Source organism: Alternaria burnsii, assembly GCF_013036055.1.
Source record: "Alternaria burnsii strain CBS107.38 chromosome Unknown 752, whole genome shotgun sequence".
NCBI lineage: Eukaryota > Fungi > Ascomycota > Dothideomycetes > Pleosporales > Pleosporaceae > Alternaria > Alternaria burnsii.
Genome location: NW_024066114.1, coordinates 703,550 through 721,209, shown reverse-complemented (window position 1 = coordinate 721,209; position 17,660 = coordinate 703,550). Strand labels below are relative to the sequence as shown.

The 17,660-nt window shown below is 51.0% G+C and overlaps 7 protein-coding genes across 7 annotated transcripts; 2 read left to right on the top strand and 5 right to left on the bottom strand.

Moving 5' to 3' along the window:
* Positions 1-354: 354 nt before the first annotated feature.
* GT037_006327 (alpha beta-hydrolase) lies at positions 355-4,684 on the bottom strand (the record flags this gene model as incomplete). The annotated part of the gene is made up of 7 exons (XM_038931374.1): positions 355-615; positions 702-1,273; positions 1,624-2,398; positions 2,454-3,688; positions 3,737-3,994; positions 4,041-4,293; positions 4,343-4,684. 7 exons carry the CDS (start codon positions 4,682-4,684, stop codon positions 355-357), a joined length of 3,696 nt encoding a protein of 1,231 aa, XP_038785871.1.
* Positions 4,685-5,540: 856 nt separating this feature from the next.
* On the top strand, positions 5,541-6,963 carry GT037_006326 (uncharacterized protein; the record flags this gene model as incomplete). Its single annotated transcript, XM_038931373.1, has 3 exons — positions 5,541-5,567; positions 5,646-6,310; positions 6,363-6,963. 3 exons carry the CDS (start codon positions 5,541-5,543, stop codon positions 6,961-6,963), a joined length of 1,293 nt encoding a protein of 430 aa, XP_038785870.1.
* Positions 6,964-8,236: 1,273 nt separating this feature from the next.
* GT037_006325 (plp-dependent transferase) lies at positions 8,237-9,609 on the bottom strand (the record flags this gene model as incomplete). The annotated part of the gene is made up of 2 exons (XM_038931372.1): positions 8,237-9,496; positions 9,547-9,609. The coding sequence occupies 2 exons, from the start codon at positions 9,607-9,609 to the stop codon at positions 8,237-8,239; spliced, it is 1,323 nt and encodes a 440-aa protein (XP_038785869.1).
* A 343-nt stretch (positions 9,610-9,952) lies between these two features.
* On the bottom strand, positions 9,953-10,785 carry GT037_006324 (uncharacterized protein; the record flags this gene model as incomplete). The annotated part of the gene is made up of 2 exons (XM_038931371.1): positions 9,953-10,201; positions 10,261-10,785. The coding sequence occupies 2 exons, from the start codon at positions 10,783-10,785 to the stop codon at positions 9,953-9,955; spliced, it is 774 nt and encodes a 257-aa protein (XP_038785868.1).
* Positions 10,786-11,058: 273 nt separating this feature from the next.
* Positions 11,059-12,963, bottom strand: GT037_006323 (ywtd domain-containing protein; the record flags this gene model as incomplete). Its single annotated transcript, XM_038931370.1, has 1 exon — positions 11,059-12,963. One exon carries the CDS (start codon positions 12,961-12,963, stop codon positions 11,059-11,061), a length of 1,905 nt encoding a protein of 634 aa, XP_038785867.1.
* Positions 12,964-13,695: 732 nt separating this feature from the next.
* Positions 13,696-15,060, bottom strand: GT037_006322 (nadh-cytochrome b5 reductase 3; the record flags this gene model as incomplete). The annotated part of the gene is made up of 1 exon (XM_038931369.1): positions 13,696-15,060. The coding sequence occupies one exon, from the start codon at positions 15,058-15,060 to the stop codon at positions 13,696-13,698; it is 1,365 nt and encodes a 454-aa protein (XP_038785866.1).
* A 665-nt stretch (positions 15,061-15,725) lies between these two features.
* Positions 15,726-17,543, top strand: GT037_006321 (cytochrome p450; the record flags this gene model as incomplete). The annotated part of the gene is made up of 3 exons (XM_038931368.1): positions 15,726-15,861; positions 15,909-16,078; positions 16,125-17,543. 3 exons carry the CDS (start codon positions 15,726-15,728, stop codon positions 17,541-17,543), a joined length of 1,725 nt encoding a protein of 574 aa, XP_038785865.1.
* Between the last annotated feature and the right edge of the window lie 117 nt (positions 17,544-17,660).

Genomic DNA, 17,660 nt, shown 5'->3' with positions numbered 1-17,660 from the left:
ACCTATTGGCGGTCGGTGACACTCGCTGGGTATCGTCCAGTATTTTAATACATTTTTGAATCGTGTCCTTATTAGCCCTATCGGGCCGAAACTATCGCCTTAGCTGTTCGTGACCGCAAGAAGTCGAGGGCTTGCCAAAACTCGTGATTTTATTCGTGTGTAAGCAGTACCCAACCCAAGGGTGCTTCTTGTCTAGTGGCCGCGCTCACGCGCTTGATCAATAATACTGAGATACCCAGAGGCGGATTTGTCTCTTATAGATATGATTAAAGAGAAACGAGTGTAGTAGATGCAAGATCGGCATAAAATCCACTGAGCTCTCAAGCCCGATTGTCTAACTATGCTGGCCTGTCACTACACCTTCTGCCCTTTCATCCACTTTTCCGCCTCCTCCTTGTACTCATCTCTCCACCTCGTTAATGGCGGCCTTTCATTGACGATATCTCCCACACTCCATAACATACGCTTCTTATCTGTCTCCTCTGTAACTTGGTCGTCCGGACAGATGATGTAAAACTTCTTGTCCTGCATCTTGGTGTACATATAGTCTGCAACTTGGTCTGCTGACCATGCGCCTTCCGGCTTCGCTTTGTCAGAACCGGGTGTGTTTCCGGACTGTTTCATATGTCAGTGGCGAGAAAACAGGATGCGCGTGGGGCAGAGAATGTAACAAAGCGCCGAATCAGAGAAAGGCAACTTACAAGACCAGTAAACGTCCAACCCGGAACCAACAGATGAACACCAACACTAGTATCTTTCAAGTCGTAGCTCAAATGCTCAGCGAGAGTCTTCACAGCTGCTTTACTAGCATTGTATGCGGCGTTACCAGGGGGGTTCGTGATACCCTGTTTACTGCCAGTGATCACGATCGCTGATGGCCCTTTCCCGTCTCTTTCTTTGAATGAAGGAACATATGCGTTGAGTCCATTGACCACACCACCCAGATTCGTCGCCAAGATCTTGTCAAAGTAACCTTCGTCGCCCCATGTTCCTCTTCCGCCTATTCCGGCATTGAGCATAAGAAAGTCGACATCTGTGCCAACTTGTTCGCGAATTGATGCCCAGTCTTGGCGTGAAGATACGTCTGCTTTGATGAGCTTGACCTCGCCTTCCAAGCTCTTGCCCGCAATGTCAAGGGAAGATTGGTTGAAATCAACGATGGAGACACGCATTGAGTGTTTCAAACAGAGTTGGGCGACGGAGTAGCCGACGCCGGATGCGCCGCCTGTGATGAGAGCGTGGGCTGAGGAGCGGAAGACTGACATTGCGAGGTCTGGAAGAGTTGATTTGATGTAATAGAAATGAGGAAGGAGTTATGTATTCGTTGATCGAGAATGGGTAGTGTTGGAGCGGGGTGATGTCACACGGAGTTACGTTATCTCCGGCGGAGGTACCAGAGGTTAGGTTGACTTCCAGGTTGAAGTCATCACAACTTGTGGAACCTTACAATCTAGTCCATCACAGAACGTAGTGCGACATGGAATTGTAAGAAGACTCAAAAAGCCTGAGCCTTGTGTGTACTTTGTATTAGAACTATGGACGAAAGAAAATGGGGTATCTACAACTATGTTACCTAGCTATCCTCCTCGCCTTAAGCTCATTAGCTATATCACTGCTTCTCACTACCAGCAGCAAGTGTTTCCGAACCGTCCTGCGCGGTCTCAAATCTCTCAACACCCGGCCTCTCTACTGTCTTTCCTTCTCCAACCCTCGCCTCAGGAACACCACTGCTAAAGAGCCCAGCGCCCTGGCCAGCAGTGAAGTACCGCTCAACATGTGGTCTCTCCTCCTTCAAGATCTGCTCATTCACAGTCTCAGTCACCGCCTGCACACTGCCGAGCTGTTTGTCTTCATTCTGCGCGTCGTCAATAGCGGGGGGTGTAGTTATGTTCACACTAGCAAGCGTAAGCGTACTAGCATTAACATCCTTCCCATCCGGTCCATCCACCTTGAGGCTGAAAGGGTACGCGATACCGCCCGCCGTCGGACGCGTAGTCAGCGTGTCAGTCGCCGGGATAATAGTACTATCATTTCCAGGGTTGTCTGAAACGATGATGTTCGGAGGCAAGCCAGGGCTGTCAAGCTCACTTGTAGGAGATGGAAGAGGCGACGCAGAGCGTTCTGGAGCAAGCGTCGTTGCGTCGGCCAGACCCGGATGCGGTACAATCGATTCGATTTTCGTGAGGTCGTCCATGGGTACTTCAGTTTGGCCTTGGTCGGTCACGGCCGAGTGACGTGAACGTGAGCGGGATCGTTTTACATCTGGAGCGGCGAGCCTGGTGGCACGACTTCGTTCAGATTTGCTGCCTGCGGCGCCATCCAAGGTGTGGGCTGGGTCTTCAACGGAAGTAGAGACTTCGGTGTCGAGGTTCTGGTCTGCTTTCTTCTCGCGTACGATCTGTGATGTGTTAGCAACAGTATCCTTTGCAGTTCCCTAGGGACGTTGTGCTTACAGTGGCTTCGTCGTGTTTGCTACCCCAGCCAGACCACATCGACATACCCCAACTCCTCTTTGCAGCTTTTTGGGCCTTCATTCCCTTTATCCTTCTGCCAGCTAAGGCGGTTGGCGGTGGCGTCTCACCCTCAAAACCCTCAAACCCTTTTTGCATGTCCTTGATACGCTGCTTCTGGATCTTAATCTTCTGCTTGGAGAACTTTTTGTTCCACTGAGCTTGCGCTTTCATCCATTTGCTGACAGGTCCAGTTTTTGGAACACCGACATCGATGCTTGGGATGTTCAAAGCCACAAGCTCTTCTTTGGGTGCAAGTGCGTAAATACGACCGTGTCGATCGATACGTTGGCGTATCATGTGGCTTGAGAATGGTGGGATGGGATCACCAGCTCGACCCACACGTGCATCTCGAGTGGCTTTTTTCTCTGCCTTCAATCGTTTGGCCTCCGCGTTTGAAGACTTGGGATCATCTGACGAAGACCTTGAGCCCGCCTTATCCGACTCTGACGAGGTACTTGAGTCCTTGCTCATGAAGGAAATGTCATCGTCATCAAGGATGTCGATGGACTTCTTCTGAGCCCGCGCAAGTGCCCAGGCACCGAACTGAGCAATACTGCGGTACATGTGCTTTGCTGGTCGAGTGAAGCTCAGTGTAGGTGTAACGTGACACAGATCGTCCCAAACTTGGAGCTGAACATTAGTGGGCTTGTAGCTGGCGGCTTGAGCCTGTATAGATTCGGCGGTCTGATTATTGGACGGGGGTGGTATGTATGCCAGTGGTTGGGCAGCCTTATGCGCGAGGTAGATTTGCTCGTCTCTGAGCAATTCACCACCACCCGTTTGGATGAGTAGAGGGGGCAGGCCGCCGAGTGTTGGTTGTAGAACTGGCGAGACCAGAGGATGTGTCAATAGGTGGTTTGCTGCGTACATCTGGATCTGGTCCTTGATCTCCACACGTACATCCTCGAGCTGTACGGATAATTGACTCTTCGGTCCGACACTATACTTGCCATTTGAGGAAACCCAGACGTCTTCGTCTTGCCCGGTAGCTGCAGGGTCAACGATATCCCCCAGAGGTGGGCGATCTCCTGACTGGACTGAATATCCTCGTACGCGCTCAGCCTTGGCCTCCTTCTTCGCTGCACGGTCTTCCTTTTTGTCTAAGTTGCTATCCTTGCTGGTGGTCTTGCCGGATGAAGTTTCGATCTCGAGCATATCATCGGCGTTGGGCGGTGCTATATTATGTCAGCGATACGACAGCAAGCTGAAGAGAATCAACTTACGCCAGCTCATACTCGGCTTGTGGATGAAGCCGTGTGAGGGAATGTAATCCATCTTGTCATCCCCTCCAAGACTGGGAAAACTATGCGTCAGGTCTACCCAGGGACTGATGAGAATTGCACCTGCGGGTAGTGGTATGCCTTGGTCGCGCAGTGTCACCAGCATGCTCAGAACCATGCCGCCACCCGCCGAGTCGCCTGCCAATATAATCGTCGTAGGGTCGTGTTTTTCTTCGAGAAGGTAGAGGTAGGCCGCCAAACCTAGCGTAGTCAGCATGTGTTCCGAGGTGTTGATGGAAGTACGTACAGTCATGTAGACCGCATGGGAAAGGAAATTGGGGCGCGAGTCTATACTTGGGCGCCAGCACTCTGGCCTTGAGCTTGCGCGCATGTCGTTGCATCTGATAGCGATGCTCGTCGACACTGCCAAAGAAGTAGGCGCCGCCGTGAACATAGAGCATGATGCGGTCGCCTTTAGTGATGGCTAATTGTTTCCTCGCATCGTGGTCTTTGCGCATTTCGATCCACTCAGCTTTCAGTGTCGTCCCATCACGTCTCCACTGTTGAGGTGTTAGCTTGAATCGTACATGAGCATGGGCTCTGCCTGACCTGCCACCAGTTCTTTCCTCCTACGGCCTTGATGCCTTCGGGTCCCAATTGCGCATTGAGTAGCTGTGCTGAGCGCTCCAACAGATTGCTCGAGACTTCCACTACATTTACGTGCACCCAACGCGGTACTGGAACCCATTGTGACGTGAACGCTTGTAGTTCGTCGACTGTGTGGAAGGAAGCATAGTGGAGGAAACGGCGGATAAGCTCAAGGCCTTCGTGGTAAGAGATATGCGCCGTGGGTTTCTGCGCAAGCGGGCGACGATTGAGGTAATGCGAGAGGTATGTTTGGATAACCGTAGGCGTAACTGCGGCGCCCACAGAAATGGTGTTGACAGGCATCGCGACTCGGGATCAGGGGTGCGGAGCTATCGGAGATCGCTTGTGGACGCGCCCAACTCCTGTCGCGTAGGAACGTATCGTGTTCTAGGGATCCTCGCACCACCAGAGACGACAAAACGCGTTTGAACAAAGGAAAATGTACAGACAAGGAGAGTTATAAGGGAAGCTTCGTGAGGCTTAGGGGTAGGAGAGTGGAGACTTCATGATCCCCGGATCTTCGTTGCTCTTCTTAACCCCTGCACGACCCACCTGCACGACGTCATCGAGACCCTTTTCTACATTACCCGGGATGACAGGGACTTTACACCTACTGCACAGCGCGATAGAAGACTACAGAGTTCTTTATGGGATCGCCTTCCCATACCCTGTGTTGTCGGGGATTCAAGTTGCAGCATTTCATGCTCTGATTGTAGAGAGGTACAGTTGAGAAAGTGTCTAGTTTTCTGCTTGGAATGACGTAATGGACCGGAGCGGCTTCACGCTATCATGCTAGCGGCCGTCGGAGGGCTCTGAACACCGCATGTAAGAGGAAAACGAAACACGTACAGAGACAACAAGCGTGATCTTGCAGCTTACATCAACTGCTAACAAGAAGGTTCACAAAGGCTACACCCGTTGTAGCCTTCCAGGTTTCTAATATGCTTACGCACAACTCTTGACATACGTTATCATAGTAGAGAGCGAAACAGGCATGAAAACGGCCCGATGCTAGGTTCACCTGTCCCACTTATGGATACTGCAGGCGTGTTGCCGGGTGCACCTTCTCGATCTCCCCGAAACCTACTAAGTTCATAGCGTGCAGAGGGGTTAGGATCTTCTCGACACGCTGGCATAACCATGCCCGCTCACCATCGAAATGTCTGAACGACGAAAACTAGTAATAGTACGTTCTCGTTCGCTTTCTGCTTGACAATGTTGTCCTGGAAGTGCTGGAGGCTTACGTTACTAACTTATTTCCTAGGTTGGGGCTTCTCTAACTGGGCTGACAGTCGCGAACCTTTGTCAGAACGAGTGCGATGTCATCCTATTGGAGCAGAACGATACGCTCTACTCAGGAAAGCACAACGGCGGATTTTCTCTTGGACGTTGGGGCCGAAAGATATTCGAAGAATACGTCCCTGCGCCTGACTTACTTGAACGCTCTATACGCAGTGAACAGCTCTTGATATTTTCCCCAGATAATGATGAGATGGTGCCTGTGCCAGAAGAGCATCGTGTTGTAATGACTACTTGGCTCGATGCGTACCAGGTACTAATGCGAGATGTGGTTGTAGAGTACGAGAAAAACTGGAAAACAGCGAGCGAGGCACGCCCAACGCTCCGCATAGGCGCGAATGTGGAAAACGCACAGTACAAAGATGGGAAATGGACTATCACATATCACTCGACAGCCACCAATCGTGTCGAGACAGAGACAGCTGACATGCTCGTCGCCGCGGACGGTGCCCAATCCACCATACGGAAGCTCACGTCCCCAGGTGTAGTGCCCAGCTACGAGCAGGTCGTGGCATGGCGCGGCCGAGTACCAGCCGATGTTTCTGTCGATGAAGAAAAGAAAATTGATGAACGAATCAAGAAAGGCCTGCTTGTCTGGTACAAGATGCACGGGTCTCAATATATCATCCTGTCGGGTTTTCTGCCTCAATCATTTTGTTATTTGTGTTCTGACTGTGATCAGGTATGGTGTGCCAGGCTTTGGCAATGCCGATGACAACGATGATATGGTGATCGAATGGTGTTGGTATCATCCGTACGAGCAGGATACCGACCGAGACCTTGAGAAGGTCATGACCACGTTCATAGACAGAGGGCGGCATGTCAAAGGACGTGCAGAGAAATGGAAGGATTATCTTGACGCCGCCAAAACCAGGTTTCCAAAACCCGTCTGGGAGATGCTCTCAAAGTGTGAGACCCCTTGGATTACCAAAGTGATTGCTGCCCCTCTGGCTATGAGACCCATCTCTGTCGATGAGCTTGATGAAGACACCGACGACGAGATTGGTGACGAAAGTTGGGAGCAGGGTGGCGACACGTCCGCTTCGTCACCACAATTAAAAAGGCTTTGGTTCGCCGGTGAAGCATATGCTCCACTCCCGCCTTTCCTGGGTTCGACCTTTGAGCCTGGTGCCGAGCATGCTGTGGCCATTCTAAATCTCATCCAAGGTAAGAGCGATGAGAGAGAACTTCGGAGCTGGCAAAGTGGGGGTACAGCACAGAGGCTATGGTCGAGTAAAATGGCTGGCTGGGAAGGAATGGGTCTCCCAGACACCGAGACCTGACGTCAGGAATCTTGTGCGCAACCCTTGGGACGCGCAATCAATTTGAATACATTCCTAGATCTTGCAGAGGCCGCACCTCATGACCAATTGCAATCCCAGTTCATCTTATTGTCGCATATTTGGTTGCCATCAGCCTTTTCCTCTTCTACGAGAGTAGTAAGCTGGGGTATAGTATCCGCGTTCCACAAGTCATCACTAACCGGGGCAGAAAACTGCAGATTGTGCGACGAGAGCCGGTCCTGAGAGTCATCTTTACTTGGCATCTGCGTTTCGCAACATATCGTCTACACATGATACAAAGTCAACGCGAAGCGTTTCAATTCCTCGATACCGATCCAGATATGGGGAGCAGTGTGAGGAGTCAAAGCTGATTGCTGATACTGCTCAAGCATACGCAGATAGCTGGACATGCCTCTCTTCAGGCTGCTGTTCACGAGAGCGACTAGGATCTCGTCATCTCGCGCAGGAAGCTCCGATACCGCGCTCGAGACTTCTTTCTGGGCTGTCAAGGAAAGTATGGCTACGAACATTCGAACAGAGCAATATCAGGATTCGAGGCCATCTCGCTGACTTGGGTTGTATATCTCAATGTCGAAAGATCCAGGAAGATGTGCAAGACACATAGATCAGATGGCTTGATGATAAACACTATTGTAGCTGTACCGAGCTTAGCGGCGGACCGGTCCCGGCTGCTGTGTACCCGAGATGTTCTTTCCGAGCACCGGTCAAGGGGATCTGAGCCATGCAAGAACCGTAAAAACAGCGGCAAGTCAACCCTGATATTGATCATTCGATTTCACGAAACCAACAGCTCATGTTTCCAATTCATGGGTCAGAATGCCAATACAACGAGCTCAACCCAGAAAGGGCCATCAGACGACTAAAGGAGAACCCGCTGCACACGAGAGCTACGCTTGCTGCGATTGACAGATCGATCGCGACACCTCAGCTCTGACATCGGGTGTAGCCACGTCTATGCTATCCACAGGCGATACGCGTCAACACGCAACGTTTGTCTTGTCTTCCGAATTGAAGCATACAAGAATACTGGGACATATCGCGCATAAATCATATTCATCAGCTGGGAAAGATTGTAAGAGCAGATGCAGTTTCACAGTCGAAGTCGTTATACTACGGGAATCAGGCTGCGCAAGGGGTTATCTGAATTGCGCCCAGGCGGGAAAGGTCGGTAGGACGGAACTTCTGCATCGAGCAAAACGAAGGAACCAGTCGTGACAGCTCTGTTGCTTCGATTGATCAGTGGCTATCGCCTTTACCCCAATGCGTCGACGATGCGCCGAATGCATTCAGTTATTAGTTCTTTCCGTTGAGTAAAGACCATGCGGAACCAGCCTGGCTCTTCTGCACCTACGGCGTCCCCAGGAACCAGGTAAACCTTTCTCGCCCGTAACCGATCTTGGATTATCTGTGTGCTTTTTGGCCCCGAGTACATCCGCATCTCTTCCTCTCCTAAGGATTTTTTCTCGCGCACAAACTTACCCAGATTGATCCATAAAAAGAAAGCGGCATTGGCACCAGGCATGTGCTCAATACCATGCTCTCGAAGAGCACGAACAGTTTGTTCATATGCAACCGAGAGACGGGCTTGGTTTGTCGCGATGTAGCTCTCGACAAATGACGTATCGGATAAAAGGTGCACAACAGCGTTCTCTGTGAGAGATGACGCCGAGGAGTATAGGCTGCATGTTCGCAATGCATTCAGAAAAGCTGGGTTCGACTGTGAGATGACAGCACCCAGCCTTATTCCATTCGCGCCAAAGTCTTTCGACACACCCCACAGAACATGAACCAGGGAAGGATCGATGGTTTCTTTGCCACTGATTGACAAAATAGATTCAAAATCGGCGCGTTCGTGAGCTATGTCATCAACGGTATTTTTCCATACGGAAAGTGCGTAGATCTCGTCGCTGATAAGGTGAATCTGGTACTTCTGACACAGTCTCATCAGCCCAATGAGTGCATCTCTTGGATAGCATCTTCCGAGAGGATTATGTGGATGACACAACATGAGTGCTCGAACTGGTACGCCCTGTTCGTTCGATCTCAGCAGCGCTTCTTCGTACTTTTCCACGCAGTTTGAGTTGCAGGGATCGACGTCTCCGAATGCTACCGGAACAATTTGGACTCCTGTCCTCATACCTATATCTGGTAGGAATGCGCGATAGTATGGGCGTCCAAGTAAGATACCCTCCCCGGGATTAGCAAGAGTCCAGGCGCAATGCTCAATCGCTGATGAAACTCCGTTCGTGATGAAGATGTTCTCCGGCTTTAGTTCCCGTGTCGAGCGCAGATGGGTACTCAAGAATGACGCGATTGTAGCTTTGACCCGCTTAGACCCTTGCGGACCGTCTCCGTACGTGAGTCCATGGGATGTGTCATCGACTAGTCGTTTTGAGTTGAGAAAGTCCGATAGTTCGTTGTGCATCAGGCTGTTCTCTGCAAGACCGAGACACACGTAGCCTTCGGGATTCGTCTTTGGGTCCCACATATTCGTGATTATGTCCCATATTTCCTGCACGGGTATTAAATAGAAGAGCATGTCTCGCCAAATATGACACGCACGAAGTCTTTGGCTCCCGTTGTACTTGCATGACTACCGCGTTCGGAGAGCTTCGAGGTCGACATAGCACTCAGAGATCGATTTGGAATGTTTGGTTTATCAAGGATGTGTGTCGAGAATGAAGCTCGAGTGGTGATGTTCCAGATGGAGGGACAATGAAGTTGTTGTAGTCAAGGGTCATATCCGAGGTCGGCAAACCAGTGCTGCCATTGGTTACCTAGGTATCCCACCAACGCTAGACCCGTCGGATGTGGCAGCGAAGGGAGCTAGCATCTCGTAGGGTATTATGTACTTGATGTTAACAATATACCACGCAGAGTTGGCTGGAAATTAAACTTGGGTTGTGGACCTTATGGTGGCCTGGTGCTTCATCAAGCATATTGATTTGCATTACGATTCCTGATTTACTTATGCCTCCTTGATCAACTTTCGTGTCGCACTCTCCATCCAGAGCTTTGTGTACAACCTATGTAGCCACTGGATTGCGCCAGGTTGCGGTTGGTTGTTCTTGCCGTCTGGGGTTGTGTCTACGAAAACAGACTTGAGGTGGAAGGTAGCGATCTGCGCTTTGTCGTCTTTGGAGACCTCCATTGAGAACAGGCCGTCTGAAGGTCGGTGGTCGGCAACGAATGGTGAATCTCCGCATCGCACAATTACCTAGAAAACACGCCGAGTCAGTTGAATTCTCACATGGAAAAAGAATCGTGTAAACTCACCTTCTCATCTGTATGCTGGACAACCTCGAAATGATCAACAATGCCAGTGCCGACCTTGTAATCGTCCCTCTCCAGCTGCTTCACATCCCAGAGCTGCTTCTCCCTGCCCTCCATCGCACGGTACTTTCTCTCCAAAAATCTTCTTTGCACCCTGAACGCAACACCGCTCCAGATGCCTCTACAGAAATCCGTCGCCAATGCCGGTTGATCGACAGATATCCTGCCCCCACTACCCTTTACCCAGTACTTCTCCGGCAGCTTGCCATACGGAACCTCTTTTACGGCATGATCTATGCACACGGGTGGGTTTCCGTGGGGGTTGTGCGCGCGGAAGACGCTGGTAGCGAGATCAGGCGATGAGGTGTCGTAAGGGACGAATTTGGTGTTGCGCGTGTAGAAGGAGGATACCGAGTAGGCGAGAAGGGCATTGGCACCTAGACCGCCGGTTATGCCCACGAGGATGCCGAAGAAGCGTTTGGGGCCTGATAGGCGTTTTATTTGCGGAGGAGGCGAGATTGTGTTCATGGTGGTCAGGGCCCAGTATAGGGTGAAGGAGACGGGGACGGCGCAGGCAACGAGGGGTGTCGCGTGGCATGTGTCAAGCTCGGAGGATTTGGTGTTGCGGAGCTTGGACCTTCGGTTCGCGGCTTGCATGCATTTGGGATACCGAAGGCTTGTCGGCAAATGCTCCATCACTCAAACACCGACGTCAAAATCCCCCGAGGTTGTTATTCCAGAGCCACTGCAACAATTTGTTCAACTTTGTACACGATTACATTAATATCTACTACAGCTCTACTAGTGCAAGTGCGCAAGCGCGATGCCAGAATACGCGCTATCCGTCTCATAAACCTTCTTCTTGTTACCTCCGTCCATATCGAATCTGTACACTGTACCACCGAGATCCGTCAAGTAAACATGTCGGTTGACGGCGTCGATCTTCAGTCCAATTGGTTCGTGGAAATGTCTCGCTAGCGTTGTGACACCTCTCTCCTCCTTCGTTCCAGCCTCTACGCTCGCTTCGCTGCCTACATACGCCCTGTTCAACGTGTTACCAAGCGGGTATTCGCCGCGATCTGTCCAGTACAGTGTTTGGCTTTCAGGCTCGAACTCTAAGTCAATAGGCTCAGGGAGGCTATCAAAAAGCAATTCGACATCCGAACGGGAGGATGCTGTCTCGCCATTGGGCATCTGCATGTTTGTGCGGAAGATGCGGCCTTTGCCACCCTTCGACGGACCCTTCTGCGACCAGTAGAACTTTCCTGCCTGGGGGTCGATGGCGATACCAACACACCACTTTGTCTGGTCCTCGCCGGCCGCCGAGTTGGCATCGCCTGTCTGCACGATAATCTCGTGATTGCTGCCGTCAAAGTCACATCGGTGGACTCGGAGACCCTCGCGGTCACAGATGTACAACTTCTTGTTGTCGTGATCGATCTTGAGCTGCTTGGGTGTGTGTATCTGACCTTCCGGAATGACAGGTCGAACATCAGAGCCGTCGAGGTTTGCGGACATGACACTGCCGTTGTTCTTGGATGGAGAGGCACCCATGTTCGTCCAGAAAATACGGCCAGCAGAGATGGATACATCGATGCCATCTGGCATAGCTTGACCGCCAACGATCTCGCGCACGTTACTTCCGTCTGCTGAAGCTGTCATGATCTTGCCAGATGTGACGACCTTTTGCAGATCAGTGACATTGCCTCCAATGCCGATGTCTAGGAAGTACAGTCTAGGTGCTGCAAGGTTGTCGTGATGGCCACTCTCATCCTTGGAGCTGCGAGTAGTCTCGCCTGCTGGGTACAGACCACCCTTTCCAGACTTTGCACCTAGCTTGCCCTTCTCGACAAAGTTCTTTTGAACCCAGTCGCGCGCTGTTGGATCGCCTCCGCGCTCCTCAACATAGTTGTTTTCGATGAATGCAACTGTGTCCAACCCTACCGCGTCCATCATCCCGCAAGGTCCAACCGGGTTATCCTTGAACATGGTCAGGAACAGTCTGTCAATCTCTTCCGGCTCCGAAACGCCTTCTGCCATGATAAGCAAACTCTCCCTCTTGATGGCAGCCCACAATCGGTTGAAGATGAAACCAGTCGATTCCTTGCGCGCAATAGCCGGCTGCATACCCGCATCGTTGAGCTTGCTCTGCAAGAAAGGCAGAATATCTCCATGTGTCTCGCCGCAGGTCATGAGCTCGACAACGTTGTTACCCGGTGGCATGTAGTAGTGCATATTACACACTCGATGCCGATTACCCGCATCTACCTTGTCAAGCATAAATCGCGACTTGTAAGATGACGAGTTGGAAGCGAGGATACAATCCTGCGGTGCTTGCTGCTGAAGCTGGCCCATGATATCAATCTTCAACGGAAGCTTCTCTGGTAATGCTTCAACCACTAACCACGCATCCTTGACCGCCTCTTTGATGTCTTTGACGGTAGTAAAGTTGCTTCGTTTCCTAGAGTTCTCGGTAAGTTTCGAGAATTCGCCCATATGGTGTTCGAGGTAGTGTGTTGCAGCGTTTCTCTGCTCGTCGCTAAGATCGCATAGAACAACTTCGTAGCCAGCAGCAACCCACGAAGCAGCAATTCGTCGACCCAAGACTCCTCCACCCAATACAGCGATTGGTCTTGATGATGTGTCTGGTGCTGTCCATTGTGGTTGGGGATTGCTAGATAAAGATCGTATTTGCGTGTTCGACATAGTAGAGTAAGGTAAAAGTGTTGAGCGGGTGTGAAAAGATGACTTGTTCGTTGTCAAACTTGGTGTCCGAGTTGTTATACGCGTCCCTAAACACCGCGACGTCGCATAGCTCACAGGAGGCTCGGCCGAGATTCTCCGAACGCCCTTCGGTATTCGTCGTGCGCATAGAGACATCGTCGCTAAAACTGTGTTCGTGGTTTGGTTAATGGGTCTTGCTGTTGGGGTGTTGCTGGTTCTGTAACCACGAAGCGCATCTAGATGCATGATGTATATACTTGGTAGCCGCTAATGCTTCATGTAGGTATTACGTCACTCCTCGACAACTGTAGACATCCGTGCAGTGCCGATCTAGCCTAGACGTCATTCGGACTGTGCTTTTTTGTCGTGCGAGATGTGCTCGGAAGTTGGAAGTACGCGCAGCTTGTTGGGTAGAGAGGTGTCGGCCGAGGTGTTGCTGGGTCTGGACAACTTTTGGAAAGACCAAACTTAAAAGACACTGCGAGCATCCTGAACATCAGAGACTTTACAGGCGCACGTGAGAGATGGAAACGGAATTCATCGGTTGATGGAAAAGTCAACTTTGGCAGCTTCAATGCCTACGAAAGATTATGGAAAGATATCTAAAACAAGTCCTGAATAGTGCCCAGTCTACGACGACTCCACCAGTAACACCACTGCCGCCACCCCTGCAGACCCTAGAATCCATTGTTGAATGAAACTCAAACGAAAAGATCACTGGAAAGTGAAAATCTCATCCTGCGGCTTGGAGATCTTGCCAGGTGCCTTAAAGCCGCGTTCTTGCAGATAGTTGATCATGGAATCCATCATAGGATCCGGTCCGCAAACAAGAACCTTGGAGTCCATACCAGCTGGTGCAGGGAGACGCTCTTCAATCATCTTCTTACTAATCCGACCCTTTTCTCCTTTCCAGCTCTCCGATGGGTTGCTCAAAACGTAGTGAACCTTGAACTGGTCGTGCTTCTCAGCGAACTTGTCAAGTTCATCCTTGAGCAAGATGTCGCCTTCAGTCTTGTTGGCGTATAGTAGGGTCGTCTTGGTGTTGTCGCGGGGGTCTTCACAGATGCGGCGGATGAGCTGGAACATGGGTGTGATACCAGTGCCACCAGCGATCATTCCGAGTTCCTTTACAAGATTCTTGTGGTACTTCATCTCGCCCTTTGGTCCTCGAATCTCAACAGTGTCGCCAATGTTCAGTTTGCTCAGGTAGGGTGTCAGTTTACCGCCCTCGTAAATCTTGACGGTGAGTTCCAGGCGGCCACGGTCTTTATTGCTGGATGTTGGCGTGTATGATCGTGCAAGCTGCTTTCCGTCTATCTCGTGTCTGATTGCGATGTGCTGACCAGTCGGTAAACCAAGAACGGAGTTTTCATTGGGCAGCCCAAAGACGAAGCGGATAGTGTCGTGAGAAATGTTGAACTTGTCAATCAATGGGAAGGGCTGGTAGACACGAGCATTGAGAACACCAAGGTTGATGTCTTTCTTCCTCGATGGTTTTGACGAAGTTGACTTGGCTTTGAAATGTGCCGGGTAGGATTGGAAGTCCTTGTGTGCGACGTCGAAGCTCTTCGTTGCCCATAGACTGGCATATCCAGCCAAAGCCATGCTGGCAAGAGAAGAGACCGCGAATCCCTTCCAGAACCCAGCGCTCTGGAAGCGGTGCAGGAGCGGAGAAAATCTTCGACCGGCTACAATGGAGAGTACGACAGATGCTAGACCAAAGCCGAGCGCTGAAAGATGGAAGCGATACGACTTTGGCACAGGCAGATTGTTCACAACATGAACTCTGCTGGGGATGATCGTGGGCATCTTTGCGGCTTCATGGTCGGTCCAGTCCTCGTCTGCGATACGTCCAATGCGGAAGTTTTCGAGAATTTCTCTGGCGTCTGTGGAGTGACCGATATCCTCGTATGCGGTAGTTGCATCTGTGCCAGCGTTTTCGAGCAGGAACTCCTTACCACCAGGATGGTCTTCTTGGTAGTCTGTTACATCGTAGACGTGATTCCACAAGGTGACCCAAAGGTCAGTCTTGCTGGTATGCTTCGCTACCTCCTGAAGAGTGTATACACCGTCGGCCATGGTGTTGTGTGAATTGAATGAGATGGATGCGTTCAGTCACTAAGGGGGCGCTGAGGAGGTCAATGGCCACGGTGAAAGCCTTTGGCCAAGACCCTTCATCGTCGCCATAGCTTCATGCAGCAAACGTGCAACGGCCATACCGATCCACTACGTAGGCGCGACCGAGGTGTCGGACATGAGCAGTATCAAGATCTGTTGATGCGCCATGACAAATGACAGCGCTATGACAGCGACTACCACGAAGTGTCCAGTGTTAGTGGAGCCAAGCCCCCACTTACCTCGGCACTCTGTGAGCTTAAACCAATCAAGCCTCCGCTGACAATCGGAGCTGCGACAAGGCGACTGGCTTCTTCCAAGCCTTACGCGCAATGACCTCGCTGAAACGGTATCACAACAAAATTTCGATCAACGCTCGGCCGGGCTATTCGCACGACGTGCATTTTTGCTTTACATTGGCGCGCATTGGGCCCCTCGGCGATTTTCGTACGACCACGCCTGCGCCAGTTGCTGGTCAGTGGCGATGCGTCATATTTGCACCCTAGGCACAGCGCCTGCAGATGCTGGGTTGTTGCGAAAAGGGTATACGTAGTTTGATGTGCTTTCATTTAGTCTGGTTGTAGTCCTGTTGACTGTGCGACATCTCCAAACTTCACTGCATCGCAATTATGACTATCAAAAGCTTCTACCTTGTTGGGCAAGACAAGAATGTCTTTCGCCAGGACATTCACATTGATCAGTATCATGATTTTGAAGCGCTGCAAGTCGCTGTAGCGGAGCAATACAACATTATCCAATCTACAGGTAGGCACACTCACCATTGAGCCGGACCCAACCTTACATTCCACCAGGTATCGCGCTGCAAGATTCCAAGGGAGATGACCTCCCAGACCTGGACGCTGTGTTGGACTGCGACGAAGAGATTGGCATTACTGTTGATGGTCAGGCCATTCGGGATCCCGCAGGTCCAGAGGGCCTTCCTTTCGTTGGAAGCTACTACGAGGTCTTCCCCGATCACCTTGTGAGTCGAATCTAACAAGACTACGAACAACCATTAACATTTTTAGGGGAACCATGCACGTCTTTTCCAAAAGTATGGATCATTGATCAAATACGAAACAATGGGCAAGCAGAATTACTTGACAAATGACCCTGCTATCGCGACTGTGGCTTTTCAAGAGTCTGCGTTCTTCAGCAAGCACATTACTCCCGAGCATCCTTTGGCCGGCATCAAGGACAACAGAGCACTGTTCATCTGTGATACTGACACCGACGCATGGAGGCAAGCACACAAGTTCATCCCACCTTCCATGGCACCAAAGGCAATTAGGCATTACACACCCCTGATGGAGGCCTCGGTAAAAGACTCGTTCAAGGTTTTCGACAAGCTTGACGAAGAAGGCGAAGCTTGGAATGTGTACCAATACATGTTGAAGCTTGCGTCTCAAACAGTCTTCAAGTTCGCGCTGGGATATGACGCCCACCATTTCGACAACCCAGACTCGCCGCTGAGCGAGCTGGTCATCTTGATCGCCCAGTCACTCTCTTTGAACAAGAAGGTTGCCTCAAGAGGTGCTTGGTATGCGAAGCTCAGCGCTATTCCGTTCACAGCTGCGTATGATTTGGACAAGATTCGGTACAGGCTATGGACCATCCTCAACCAAGCGATCGATCAAGCACCAAAAGGAAGCAGCGAAGAAGATCTACCTTTGCATTCCGCAGCTCTAGGAGCCAGTTGTGTAGTTGACTACCTAAAACGTGCCACCGACGACAACGGCAAAAAGCTACCCCGTGAGCTTGTCATCCCCAATATGCTTCCCATTTCTGGTGCCGGCTTCACCACAACCTCATCCCTTCTATCATGGCTACTATACTCCCTTTGTGTTTACGAGGGCAACCAAGACCGCCTTCTCCAAGAACTCGTCGACGCTGGCGTGAATGAGAACACAAAATGGACTCCAGAGCTGTCCGACGGCCTGACCTTCCTCGACAAGTTTGTCAAAGAAACTCAACGCCTCCACAACCCCTCTTTCCAACCTGGACGCACAGCAAAGGTCGATTGCATTGTCCCAGGCGGCTACAAGCTGCCCGCTGGATCCGTCGTGATCTGCGCCCTACACGCCATCCACAACAACCCACAGATCTGGTCGAACCCTGACCGATTCGACCCTGACCGCTGGGGTACCGAAGAGGTTTCCAACCGACCAAAGAACTCATACATGCCCTTCGCCACTGGCCCGCGTAGTTGTATTGGTTTCAACTTTGCGCTTGGAGAAGTCAAGGTATTGTTACCCGAGTTGGTGTACAGGTACGAGTTCTTCAAGGAGGGTGAGGAGGCGGTATCGTATGACCCAGAGTTCCAGCTCATCAGGCCGATGAACTTCTACGTTAGAGCAAAGAGGAGGACAAGTTACCCTCAGCCGACTCCTGGCGCGAAGAAGATCGCTGTGGAGTATGCTGAGGGCGAAGAGAAGCCCCCGATTTAGGTGAAAGACTTTATTCAGAATTCTGTGCTGGGATGACTGGCGGATCATACTATTAATTTTTCTTCAATGCTTTTTTTTACAGGATGCCATCCGCATAAGAATATAGCGATCATCATA